General features: G+C 46.9%; 1 protein-coding gene across 1 annotated transcript in view; it reads left to right on the plus strand.

Moving 5' to 3' along the window:
• LOC146782749 (extracellular calcium-sensing receptor-like) overlaps positions 1–13,497 on the plus strand; it is a 66,828-nt gene that overhangs the window by 36,915 nt on the left and 16,416 nt on the right. Inside the window, exon 3 of the mRNA XM_085637226.1 lies at positions 10,627–10,851. Coding sequence (XP_085493352.1) covers positions 10,627–10,851 — 225 coding nt within the window. The remainder of the gene's footprint in view (positions 1–10,626; positions 10,852–13,497) is intronic.

The raw sequence follows: 13,497 nt of genomic DNA on the forward strand, positions 1-13,497 counted from the left end.
CACAACAACAGGCTCCATGGGGAATTGCAGCCTCTCCGTGTGCAGCAGGATGTGTTTGGCTGATCCCCTTATCTTGTGTGCCAGTTCATTGGGATTTACATCATCCATGTTGTGAAGGGGGTGTCCAGCGTATGTCCCACATGTTCTGTCAACTGACCTGTGAGTCTGTTAATACGGATGCATATCCTTTTGTGTGTGTATGTGGAATAAAGGTGTTCAGCACAATCCAAAGTGCCTCATCTCTGTCACTGCAGATCTCTTGCCAGTTTGCATGCATCATCTATGGCATAATTGTCAAAGATTGAGCATATGAGTGTATGTGTACTTTGGCAACATGCATGCAGGGCTTTATGGCTAATGATCTCTATTGTGCATGATGTACCTGGTTGTGTATGTATTTGTGCAGGTTGCTCCCCACATCGGAACGTGAATGCCTGCTGATGGTGTGTCTCTTTTGCGCATCTCTGCATTTTGTTGCCTGATACAGTGGCTGTAATTCATGGTGATTGTTCAGACATTTTCTCGGAGTAACCCATGAGTGACCTGACACTCCTTCCTTTACATACACCTGTTGCACTGTGCCTTGCAGACATCCTTGTCTTTGTGTGCTAATTGTTGCATAATTTCTAACCCCTTCCGCCTGCTGCTGCCTCACCTGCGGCCCTGACACTCCGAGTGCCCTGATTCTACAACACTCACGCCTCAAACATGCTCAGCCCTTCCCCCTCCACCCATTAGAAATGCAACCAGCAGCTTTTCTGTGCCACTGTAGCCCCAGCGCCGTGCCAAAGGCAGGACCGTCTGCACCTGCAACATGCACAGTGCAAGACCCTCTAGTCTTTGCATGACCCACGTCACACAACAGGCTCATGCTGCAGCCACTCTCCAAGCTATGTCCTCGTGACAATCATCGTCCTGCTATCAGGCAACCCCTAAAAACACACACAACACCTTCGCATGCTGAGTGTGCTACTCCAACTGCCTACACAGCGCTGCCCAGCCTACCAGACCCTGTCCGAACAACCAGGTAATGTGCCTCCTACTCCACACACGCTCCATCCACCAGCACGCCATTGGACTCTGTTACCTCCTCAACACTACAGCCCCAGACTTCACCTTCATGACAGTAACCTAGACAAAAGCATCCTCAGCACATGACGTCTTCATTGCCATCTCAGACGGATACAAGATCACCCGCAGGGACGGCAACAAGAATCCCGGAGGAGTTGACAAATGTCAAGGGTGATTTCTATGCCCTGGGTGGGATGCCCTATGTAATTGGGTCCATTGAAGGTACACATGTGGTTTTTGTACCACCACAGGCACAGGAACAAGCCTATCGCAACCGCAAACATTACCATTGGATAAATGCCCTTGTGGTGTGTCTTGCTAAAATGCTGATTTCCCATGTCTGTGCACGTTTTCCAGGATCAGCACATGATGCCTACATCATGAGGCGTAGCAGGGTGCCACAAATGATGCTGCGGCTGCACAACAAACGAGCATGTCTTGTTGGTGGGTATACTCTTTTTGTCCTATGTCTTGCGGTATCTTTGTCTCTTACGGCATCTCCTGACCCACTTCTTTACATGATGTTTCCATGTAGGGGACTCTGGCTATCCCAACATGCCATGGCTGATGACAGCTCTCCGCAACCCAAGAACAGCTGCAGATCACCGGTACAACAATGTACACAGGCAGATCAGGCGAATGATTGAGAGGACGTTTGGACTACTGAAGAGCCGATTCCGGTGCCTGGACAAGACAGACGGCTCCCTTCCTTATGCCCCGGAGAAGGTCTGCCAAATCTTCATCATGTGCTGCATGCTGCACAACATTGCAGTTGAGAAGGCAGTGCCACTCATCCTGGATCCGGATGAGCAGGAGCATCCACCCGTGGAGAATCAAGGGCTTGATTACGAGGCTAGTGATGAGGAGGAGGAGGAGGGGGATGATATCCGGAGTCAGCTCATACGCAACTTCTTCTCATAATGGTGAGTCACTGGGTATGAGTGTGGAAGCTTGTAGCATTGAGTGGCATGTGTTGCAATGTGTGTGTCCAGCTGACTGAATGCAAAGTGACTTGGATGTGTGTTCTGATGTGTCACTCGAGTGATGATGTCATGCAACACAATTTTGCGGAGAGACTTTCTTTGCAATTTACATGTGTTCAACATTGTTCATGTTTTAGAAATGTCCATGTGTGCGGTGAGAATTGTTTTAGGTGACTTCTCGTGTGTCTGTCATTCCCAGGTATTTAGCGCCTGTTGTCTGCTCGTGTCATCGTTGTCCTCCTGCTATTCCTCGTGACGATTGCAACGTGTGCTGAATCAACGTTCCATGCACGGACATGTTGAAATGTCAGTATGGGTAAGGATTGCAGCAAGGCTTTTTGGTGGTGGTACGGGTTGGTAATGTGTGGTGACTGCTTCTGTGAATGTTGTGGTACCATGCATACATGTCTTCTCACCATGGAGCATAGAACATGTAACATCACTCCCATGACATGATAGTCACCCTTATTGACAGTCATCTGTAGTGGAGTATGGCGTCTGATGAAGGCATCAATGTGTGTGAATATTGGCTCTGAAACATTGCAGATGCTACGGGTGGACATAGAGGGGGATATCACAACAACAGGCTCCATGGGGAATTGCAGCCTCTCCGTGTGCAGCAGGATGTGTTTGGCTGATCCCCTTATCTTGTGTGCCAGTTCATTGGGATTTACATCATCCATGTTGTGAAGGGGGTGTCCAGCGTATGTCCCACATGTTCTGTCAACTGACCTGTGAGTCTGTTAATACGGATGCATATCCTTTTGTGTGTGTATGTGGAATAAAGGTGTTCAGCACAATCCAAAGTGCCTCATCTCTGTCACTGCAGATCTCTTGCCAGTTTGCATGCATCATCTATGGCATAATTGTCAAAGATTGAGCATATGAGTGTATGTGTACTTTGGCAACATGCATGCAGGGCTTTATGGCTAATGATCTCTATTGTGCATGATGTACCTGGTTGTGTATGTATTTGTGCAGGTTGCTCCCCACATCGGAACGTGAATGCCTGCTGATGGTGTGTCTCTTTTGCGCATCTCTGCATTTTGTTGCCTGATACAGTGGCTGTAATTCATGGTGATTGTTCAGACATTTTCTCGGAGTAACCCATGAGTGACCTGACACTCCTTCCTTTACATACACCTGTTGCACTGTGCCTTGCAGACATCCTTGTCTTTGTGTGCTAATTGTTGCATAATTTCTAACCCCTTCCGCCTGCTGCTGCCTCACCTGCGGCCCTGACACTCCGAGTGCCCTGATTCTACAACACTCACGCCTCAAACATGCTCAGCCCTTCCCCCTCCACCCATTAGAAATGCAACCAGCAGCTTTTCTGTGCCACTGTAGCCCCAGCGCCGTGCCAAAGGCAGGACCGTCTGCACCTGCAACATGCACAGTGCAAGACCCTCTAGTCTTTGCATGACCCACGTCACACAACAGGCTCATGCTGCAGCCACTCTCCAAGCTATGTCCTCGTGACAATCATCGTCCTGCTATCAGGCAACCCCTAAAAACACACACAACACCTTCGCATGCTGAGTGTGCTACTCCAACTGCCTACACAGCGCTGCCCAGCCTACCAGACCCTGTCCGAACAACCAGGTAATGTGCCTCCTACTCCACACACGCTCCATCCACCAGCACGCCATTGGACTCTGTTACCTCCTCAACACTACAGCCCCAGACTTCACCTTCATGACAGTAACCTAGACAAAAGCATCCTCAGCACATGACGTCTTCATTGCCATCTCAGACGGATACAAGATCACCCGCAGGGACGGCAACAAGAATCCCGGAGGATGAATTGCAATTTCTTCACAAGTACACCCTCAGAGTCACAAATCCGGGTTTGCAGCAACTCCCTGGCAACCCTCAGAGTAACACTCATCTACAGATCTCCAGGCCTACATCCACAATTCCGCTAAGCCATCAACACGTACATCTGCACGCACACCCTCACCTCCACAGGCTACATGTGGCTGGGGGCCAGTAACTTCTTGCTGGAGGAGAACCACACCACCATCCATCATTGGTCCATCAACATTTGAATCCACGTCTCCGACAAAACAAAACACTTGTCCACACCCCACTAACGATCCCCCAAAGATGCTTGATGTAAGTCACCACAGACAAGCTGTGTGGGACACTCGAAACAACACCACTGCCACACCCTGCAACTTCACGCACTGGATCAGCAACTGATCCAACAATCTTGCCACATTGACGGACTTTCCTGTGAAGCACGACGACAGTTAAGGCACCTGGGACAAGGCAGACCTACTGGACTCCTACAGACCTAGCCGGACTCTTGTGCAAACCTTGCAACACAAAGAGCCATCATTTACCTTACAGCCCTGGAAAACGCCACATACACACATCACCATATCATCAGCAAGGACAAGTGGAGATCCTTCAGATAGTGCCGAGACACCAAAACACACAACATCAAGGAGCTCATCAGCATTGTGAGTGAACTGACAGCAGATCTCCATCCAAGACACCCCACCCTTACAAGGCAGATCACATCCCTTGCAACTTTGTACCACTGCTCATGGCCATACACAACAGCCTTGGCACACAGAGGCAGACAGCACTATTATCCGCAGGACAAACCCCCCTCAGGTTCTGGACTCCTGTCAGCAGCAAGTACACAACCTGGCTCATGTGCACCATCCACTCTGGCTCTCCATCAGGCCCCTTCCCACACAACATCTCAACCACATCATTCCCCACCCTTGAAGCCCACGTCCAGCGCGTCATGAATGTCTCCTTTGAGTTTAAATTGTAAATTGTAAAATTGTAAATTGATACTTGTATAGCGCACTACTCACCCGCAAGGGTCTCAAGGCGCTTGTACGAATACCGCTGTGGAACCCATCCTGGCTTTCCCTGTGAGGCGTCCACTCCTGGGCACCCCCAAGGTGGAGGCCAGGCATCCTTTAGCGTTGTGGGGGCCGTTGTGGAGATTATGCAAGCTATTGCCCAGAGTTGCAGAGTGGGACTCCATGATTGGAATAGGCACCGAGGCGAGAATTATCAGGTCCGAGGAATTTTTTGAGCCCAAGACCCGCCGAGGCGGGGAATTGAACCCTGGTCCCGGGCCAGACCTCTGCATCAGGGTCTGCGGCTCTAACCATTGAGCCACACTTCTCCACCTGTTTGCCACATTCCATGGGTGCAGGAGGCATGCAGAGCCCCAGGCCATTCTTAACCAACGGACGGCAGTACCGCAGGATCTCCTGGTACATCATCCTGCTTCCCTACCCAGCAAATGTCATCAGGAAGACACTAAACAAGCAACTGACAAATTTCCTCCACGCAACCAGCTCCAGGAAACCGGCACCAGACCATCTTCCACAGTAATCACACCACTGCAACTGTCATCATTGCCACCACCAACGACTACTTTGCCCTGCTCAACAATGGTGAGCCCACCCCCTAGACCTCTCAACGGCATTCTACACCATGTGCTAACACACTGTCAGCTCACACATCTCCAACACTGGTATCCAGAGGAGGGCCCAGGATTAAATCAGAAAGTAGCTCACCAGCAAGGCCCAGGGAGTCTGCCTCCACCCTGCAGCATGTAGTACACTGAGGTCATCTGGCACATGCCCCAGGGCTCATCTCTCAGCGTGACGATCTTCAATGTCTCCATGACCCCCTCTCCACCATCAAATGTGCACACGACCTCATCATCATCTCGTATGCCATTGACACCCAGCTGCTCCTCAACCTCAAAAAAGACCCAGCCATTGCCAGATCCTACCTTCAAGAAGGCATGAGATCCATTGACAAAGGGCTATACATCAGCCACCTGAGGCTGGACTTGGACAGGGCTGAGGTCATCATCTGAGGATTGTCCCCTTACGGCTGGGTCGACTCCTTGTGTCACACCGGCCTGGGAACCGCACCAGCACCCAGTGGCCACGCACGCAAGCTGGTGTTCATCATGGACTCATGGCTCACAATTACCATGCAACTCACCACCATCTGTACCTCATGCTGCAACACCCTCCACATGCTGCAAATGATCCACAGATATATCCACTCCAAGGCAAGACAGACCGTACCCCAGGTCCACGACACCAGCCGGGTCAACTACAGCACCGCCCTCTACGGAGGGACTACAGCAAAACTGCATGAGGACTTTCCCCATCCAGGGTGCATCCGCACACCTCATCTTCAACATACCCCGCCCCAGCCACATCACCATCCACCTGAGATAGGTACAATGGCTCACTGTGTGCTGCAGGATCACCTTCAGACTCCTCAAACACACTCAGGAGGCAGTCCACAACCCCAGACCCAAAACCGACCTTGGATGTGTGTCATCCGACACCCCGTTGGCCCAACTCCGTGCAGCCCACCTTGCCCTGGCCACCATTCATCACATCCACAGGAAAACTGCATGCAGGAGATAGTTCTCCCACCTCGCCAAACTGGTCTGGGACTCCCTCCCCGGGCACCTCAACATGACCCATGACCTCTACACCTTCATGATACTCTTACAAATTGGTCTGTCTGAGCAGTATTGAAAGCCCCCCCTCAGCAGCTTGAGGCCATCACGAATGAGTATTGGGCTCCATGTCTATATTTGGTGATACATTGTGACCCATGTGTGTCCTCGACCGGACTCAGATCCAAGCGTCTAGATGGCTGGAGTTAGTTCCACACTCAGGCATACTTTGACATATCCCCACACGTATGTTATGGACTCATGCTAAATGACTGCAACATAAAATTACAAATATTCTTTTTTTTATTATAGGTCTGGGGCGTGATTTGTGCACAGAAAAAGGTGCAATACAGGGACCATAGAATCCAAAGTTCACAGGGGGAGATGGGATCCTTGGCATTTGAAATCATCAGAGTCCAGCCCACAGTTTTGGCATCATTGTTCAGACTGTGACCAGCAAGTCCATGTGGCAGATGATGTCAGTCAATGAGGTGATGCTGTCGCACATGAAGGCCAGGTGCCAGGCCAGGTGACCTGGGAGATGTGGATGGGCCGCTGCCTCTCACGGTCTTTTCCGTGGACGACCTACCTTCCTCGTGGGACCCTCAGATGCAGGCCTTGACGATGCTTGGGATTCTCCAGCAGACGAATCCTCCTCCTCCTTCCTCCCTCTGGCTAGTGCTGGTCTTCGCCTGGTGGCACAGGGAGGGTTGCCCATGTTGTTGGCAATCCGACGGAGTAAATGGCTTATGCCCCTTTGCACCGCCAGGAGCTCAACCTGTCTTGCCTCCATCCATCCTTGGTGTTCTTGTTGACTGGTGTGTTGCTCGGCCTGCTGGCTCTTCATCTCTGTGATGGTCCCCTTTATCTCTGTGAGGGCCACCACTACCTGGCTGACCTCCCTGGTGTCACGTCGGTATGCGTCCATGATGTCCTCTATATGTGACATACCGGTCCCTTCAGCTGGCTGGTCAGGTTCTCACCTCCACCGTCTCCACTCCCACCACCCCTGCCCACACGAGCCTGGACTGCCGTTGTGGGCACATTGGGTCTACGGGACCCCTGAGGGATGGCAGTGGCGGTGTTGTCTGCCTCCTCCTGGGTGCCAGGCGCACCTTGTCCCTCATGGTCAGACTGGCTCAGTTGTTCACTGCGGGCAGGGCTCCTCGGTGTCTCCTGGGATGTGGCAGGAATGGGGTGGTGTTTGGCACAGATGTTCCTGAACCATATGCTGCAGGGGCTTGGACAGCAGAGGGTCCAGGTCGGTTGGGGTCATCCACGGAGTGTTGAGAGGTGTTGCTGCCAGTGGGATCAGGTTCCTCCCGAGCCTGGGACTGTGATTCTTCACCCCCATTGTTGTGGGGAGATTCATCACGTTGCCCTGTGTGTGAGAGACAGACAGTGTTAATGCTGTTTCATGCAACATCCATGTTTCATACACATTCAAGTTGGCACTGTTCCTCCAGGTAGTTGTATGTGCCTAGCATTCTCCTCAATGTTCACTTGTGGATGGGTATGTTGCGGGGGACAGATTGATATGTTCTCCTGAGTCTTTGACATGTAGATTTGTGGCTTGGATGCTTCTTCGGCTATGTATTGGTCTTGTTGTGTTGCATGTCCATTGTGACAGTTTGTAAATCCATTACCTGTCCTGGGGGTGTCAGCTTGTGTAAGGGGTGTGTGTGACAGGGCCTGCTGGTGGGTGTAGTGTGATTTGGCACTGGGGCTCCCAGGTGATGTAGCTGTCCCCCCATGGAGCATGCTGCCATGACAGTGAGTGTGAGTTCCTGTCCTAGATATCTGACCTTGTTGTCTTGGTGTTTGTGTTTGCACTGGTCACAGGAGGGCCTTGGGCTGCCTACACCTGGGCCAAGTGTGAGCTATCTTGTCAGTACTTTCCCAATCCCTGTGCATTGCGCATGGTGCATGGGTATGTAGCTGGGCCATATGGGATGAGGGCAATTGTGTCTGATTTGGAATTTAACGATGCGTTTTGTGACACCCACCCTCCCAGCATACAGGACATCCTTTCTTGGGTTGGTGCTTCGTGTAGCATGGGACATAGCATAGCCTTGCTTTCTCAATGGGGGATACACATGTTATTGGCATTAGTGTTGTTTTTTACTGTGGTCCTGGCCGGTGGGGGCTCGGGTGTAGTTGCGTGCATTTGGTGTAGTTGGGGTGTGGATGCCATTACCCCCATGTTACGTAAGTTGTTTGTGTACTCACCAGGCTCTGGAACTCCTTGAAGTCCATGTACTCCCACCGGCGGAAGCATGGCCCTCACCTTCTCCTTCCAGGGATGGAAATGTTCTGGTCTGCGGGGCCCACCACCTCCAGTGATTTTGCTCTGGGCGTAGTCGTCATTCATTTTTCGCTTGACCGCCCTCCGCAGACCGTACCACCTGGCTTGGCATTCAGTCCTGGTCCTTCTGATGGGTGCAACAGCATTCACCCTATCGATGATCCTCTGCCACAGGCGTGATTTTTCGGCTATGCTGGTCTGTCTGACCAATGTTCAAAACAGCTGTGGCTCGACTCTGATGACTTCATTGACAAGGATCTCCAGCTCCTCCCTTGTGAACTTTGGATTCTTGTCTGTGGGCATGGTGTGGGGTGAGGGTGTGGATGGTTGTGGGTGTGTGGGTCTGAATGTGAAGGTGTGGGTCTGGATGTGAAGAGGGGGTATGTGTGAAGGAGGTTGTGTGAAGGTGTATATGTTAAGGTGGATGGGTGCAGTTGTTGGTGTGTGCTCTCTAGCTGCAGTGAGTATGTTGCAAAGGCTCATGGTTTGTGTGTGTGGGCCCTTTTTATTGGTCCATTTGTGGGTGGGCCTCAGTTTGAATTTTTGGTGGGTGTGTTATAAGGCGTGGTTTTGAGTTTGCCCCTCTGTTTGCCTGTTTGGATGTGGCCCGGTCAGTCCTTTCCATTTTTTGTGCAGTGTAGATGTGTTTTGTGGTGTTGTGAGAGTCAAATAGCCCCTCCTTGTGCTGTTTTACAGTGTCCGTGGTTCACTACGGTACAGGGGTACGAGTCGTACAGGCACACACCTCCATGCGTTGTGTATGTACGGTGCGTACACCGACATTGCATTTGTACGGTGCGTACACCGACATTGCGTATGTACGGTGTGTACACCGACATTACGTATGTAGGCTGCGTACATCAACATTGGTGCATACAACAACATTGCGTATGTACGGTGCGTACACCGACAGTGCGTATGTACGGTGCGTACACCAACATTGTGTATGTACGGTGCGCACACCGACATTGCGTATGTAGGGTGCATACATCAACATTGGTGCGTACAACAACATTGCGTATGTACAGTGCGTACACCGGCATTGCGTATGTATGGTGCGTACACTGACATTGCATATGTACGGTGCGTACACCGACATTGCGTATGTAGGGTGTGTACATCAACATTGATGCGTACAACAACATTGCGTATGTACGGTGCGTCCACCAACATTGCGTATGTAAGGTGCGTACATATGAGCTGTTGTTGTAAGGTGCGTACATATGCATGGGGGGCCTGTACGACAAGTACCCGGGAACAACTTTTCCAGGGATAAGAGTCGTACAAAGTTCGCTTCGTAGCGGGTAAAGTCATTCCCCGTGTACGGGACGTTTTCCGTACAATTCGTAAATCGGAAAGGCAGTCCGGATCGTACTTGTTCGGTCGGACTGTATTTTTAGGCTTCGTACAGAAAAGTGTCCGGGTCCGTCTCGTACTACTTTTCCCGATCTGATTCGTACAGATAGGGCAGATCCATATGTATTTTTCACATACGAATCGTACTTCATGGGTCGGACGGGACTTGTACGATTCGTATGGAAAAATTTACGGATACAGGTCGTACGGGAATAAAAAATACAGGATCGGAATCGGCCCCTTTGTCTATATATACTGAAGAGCCTTAAAGCTTTACATATAAGAAAGCTACCAAGCATGATTGATACATTTAGCAATACTAGTTTACTTTTGATAGCTTGAATTACCTTTCTAAATCACAATCAAAGGGGCAGGGAGATTCATGAGCACAAATATTTAAAGAAGCAATAGAACATCTGTGAGTTACTAAAGTGATTTTCTCCTTTCCACAGCTAATCCATTACCTTAAAAATGTACACTTGCAAAATGAGGACAAAGAGACATTCTTTGATGAAAATGGCAACCCTCCAGCATGGTACGATATTGTGAACTGGCAGCAGGGTCCTGATGGCAATATCAGACATGTGAAGGTGGGAACCTATGATTACAGTGCTCCTCCAGGGAAGACTCTTATCATTAATGTCAGCGCTGTCCAATGGGCTTTAGGAAACACACAGGTAGGAAAAAGCTTTGAAAAACTTTGAGACATCCGAGTTATTCTCTTCATTCATCATTGCACTATGTCACTATAGAAAATAAATATAAAATAGAGTGAACTCAAAATAATGAAGCACTCGTTCAAGTCATGTATTCATTTATAGTTAGTTAACAGTTATAAATAGTGCTCCTATACCACATATAGTTTTCGGGTGCTTTATAGAGAACTCATTTAGAAAAATCACAATAAACATGATAAACATTAAAATAAGTCTGAAAAGATATCACCTTTGTGCAGTGAGGAGCCACACATTAATTCAAGAAGATACTGAACAGTGATTTTCTAACCCTTTCGTTGTGGTAGGTAGGGTGGGTTGAAGGGGTTCTAATGTCAAGAGGCAGAGATTTCTGATAAGTATCTACAGTACCAGCATATACAATTGTACTGGGCAAATGAGTTTTGAAATCTTACTGCTTTAATCTGTAGAAAACTTTGGCTTTTTTGTCTTCTTTGGCCACCCAAAATGGTGAATAGCTTAGCTATGTAGTAGAATTGTTCTGGAGCATGGCTTTGCACATGAGACATAATATAGAGATTTGATTTAGGACATTATTGGTAGCTAATGTAAATTGTGTATTATAGTTGTAATTGTGGTAACATTTTCTCATTGCTAGTGACAAGCATAGCAACAGAAACTGTTAGAACTAATGAGGATCGGTGCAAGGGATCATTTTCATGGATGTGGAATCAAAAATGTTAATTCCAACATTCGAGTAGACCAATCAGTCCAACATACTACCAGTATTGAATCACATAGTGCGTTGGCAGAAATATTAATATTCATCCAGTTCAATGTACTTTCTTCATCAAAATTACAAAGAAAGTAGTACACAGTCTAGTATCTGCTTTAAAACATATAACCATAGACTGTGATACATCATAAAGTCAGCGGCCCATACAGTCCTCCATCCATGAGGTATGAACAAAAATATAGAAAGAACTCTACCCTTAAGACCAGTTGTCTGCAAAGCCAAACACGGAAAGCCCTCCTGTTTTCATCGAGAGTAATGCTGGAATATTATTTCTTTTTTAACAAAGGAGAGTCAGAATACTGTCAAAATAAAAATATATGCAACTTTGATAGTCTTGTCTCATTGGCGTGCATCCTTAATATTGGTGAGAGAATATCAATGGTACTTACTCATGATTTTGAGGGTACCATAATATCAACATTTGAATTTCAATGTTAAGTATATTTTTTTTCTTTTTTGAAATATATTCTTTTTCTTTTTTCAATAATATAGAAGTATTAAATATCATTAAATGTAATATTGGTTTTTGAAATACCAAGTTTATATTTTTTGCTAATGTGTAATTTATTTTATCATTCACTTTTTAAATGTTGTTTAGTTTTAAATTGTTGTGTTTTAATGGGGTGATTTTTAATCGAATATATTTGATATTTATGTAATATTTTAATATGTTTGAAGTTACTTGCATTTGAAAGGTTATTTTGTAGTTTTTAATTTAAATATATATTATTTTGGTCTTTGTTTTGGGTTGTTGGGTTCTATAGGAGTTTTGATTGGTAAAGTTTTAAAATGTTCTTAAATTAAATATTTGAGAACGTTTTTGGTACAAAATATTTACTTTTTTAGTTAATTTAAGAAACTTCTTTTGTTGAAAAGTTTGTATTTGGTTTTTCAAAATATTTATTATTTTTTTAAATGCCTCGAATTGCCTCACCTATTGTGTTATTCTAAATTTATAAAGGTCAGAAATGATAATATTTAATAATTTTTATATTTGTATTACTTGTATGTTTCATTTTTGGAATAGTTATATTTTTAATAGGTAACAAAGTTCTGATATTTTTGATTTTATAGTTATTATGCCCAATTTGGAGTGGCAATAGTATTTCTGCCACCTACTTATCTTTTAGTTTGGAGTGAGATTAGTAAATCTGACCCAATGTTGCATAGTTTGGAGTGGGAATGGTAAATATGAAACTCGCAAAGTCCTACTTTTTCCACAATGTTGCTTAGTTTCACATTGGAATAGTAAATCAGACCCCTTCAGTTTTCAACACTTTCCCCAATGTTGCTTAAAATGGAAATAGTAACTCAGAACTCCCCAGTGTCCAACCCTTATACCAGTGTTGCTTTATTTGTATTGGGAAAAGTAAATCTGTCCCTCCCCAACCCCAGTATCCAACACATTCCCTTATATTGGTTCATTCGGAGTGGTATAGTAAGTCTTTTGCCCAGCGGCATCAAATACTTACCTTAATATTACCTTAATATTACTTAGTTTTCAGTAGTCCTTCCAACATTGTACCCAATGTTGCTTCCTTTGTAATTGAAATAGTAAACCTGACACCTCCAGAGCCCAGCACGTTTGTCAATTTAGTTTAATTTGGAGTGGGAATAATAAAATCTGACCTACCCAGCTTTTAATCCTTTCCTTCAATGTTGCTCACTTTGGAGTGTGAATAGTTTATATGACTCCCTCCACCCCCAATTCCAAAACGTTTCCCAGTTTTGCTTAGCTTTGAGTGGCAATAGAAAATCTGACCCTCCCCATCTACATTTTCTCTAATGTTATTTGTGTTGCAGTGAGAATAGTACATATGATTCACCCCACAAATGTAAGTTAATTTTTAAAC

The sequence above is a fragment of the Triturus cristatus genome, chromosome 12 (assembly GCF_964204655.1).
Source record: "Triturus cristatus chromosome 12, aTriCri1.1, whole genome shotgun sequence".
Classification (NCBI taxonomy): domain Eukaryota; kingdom Metazoa; phylum Chordata; class Amphibia; order Caudata; family Salamandridae; genus Triturus; species Triturus cristatus.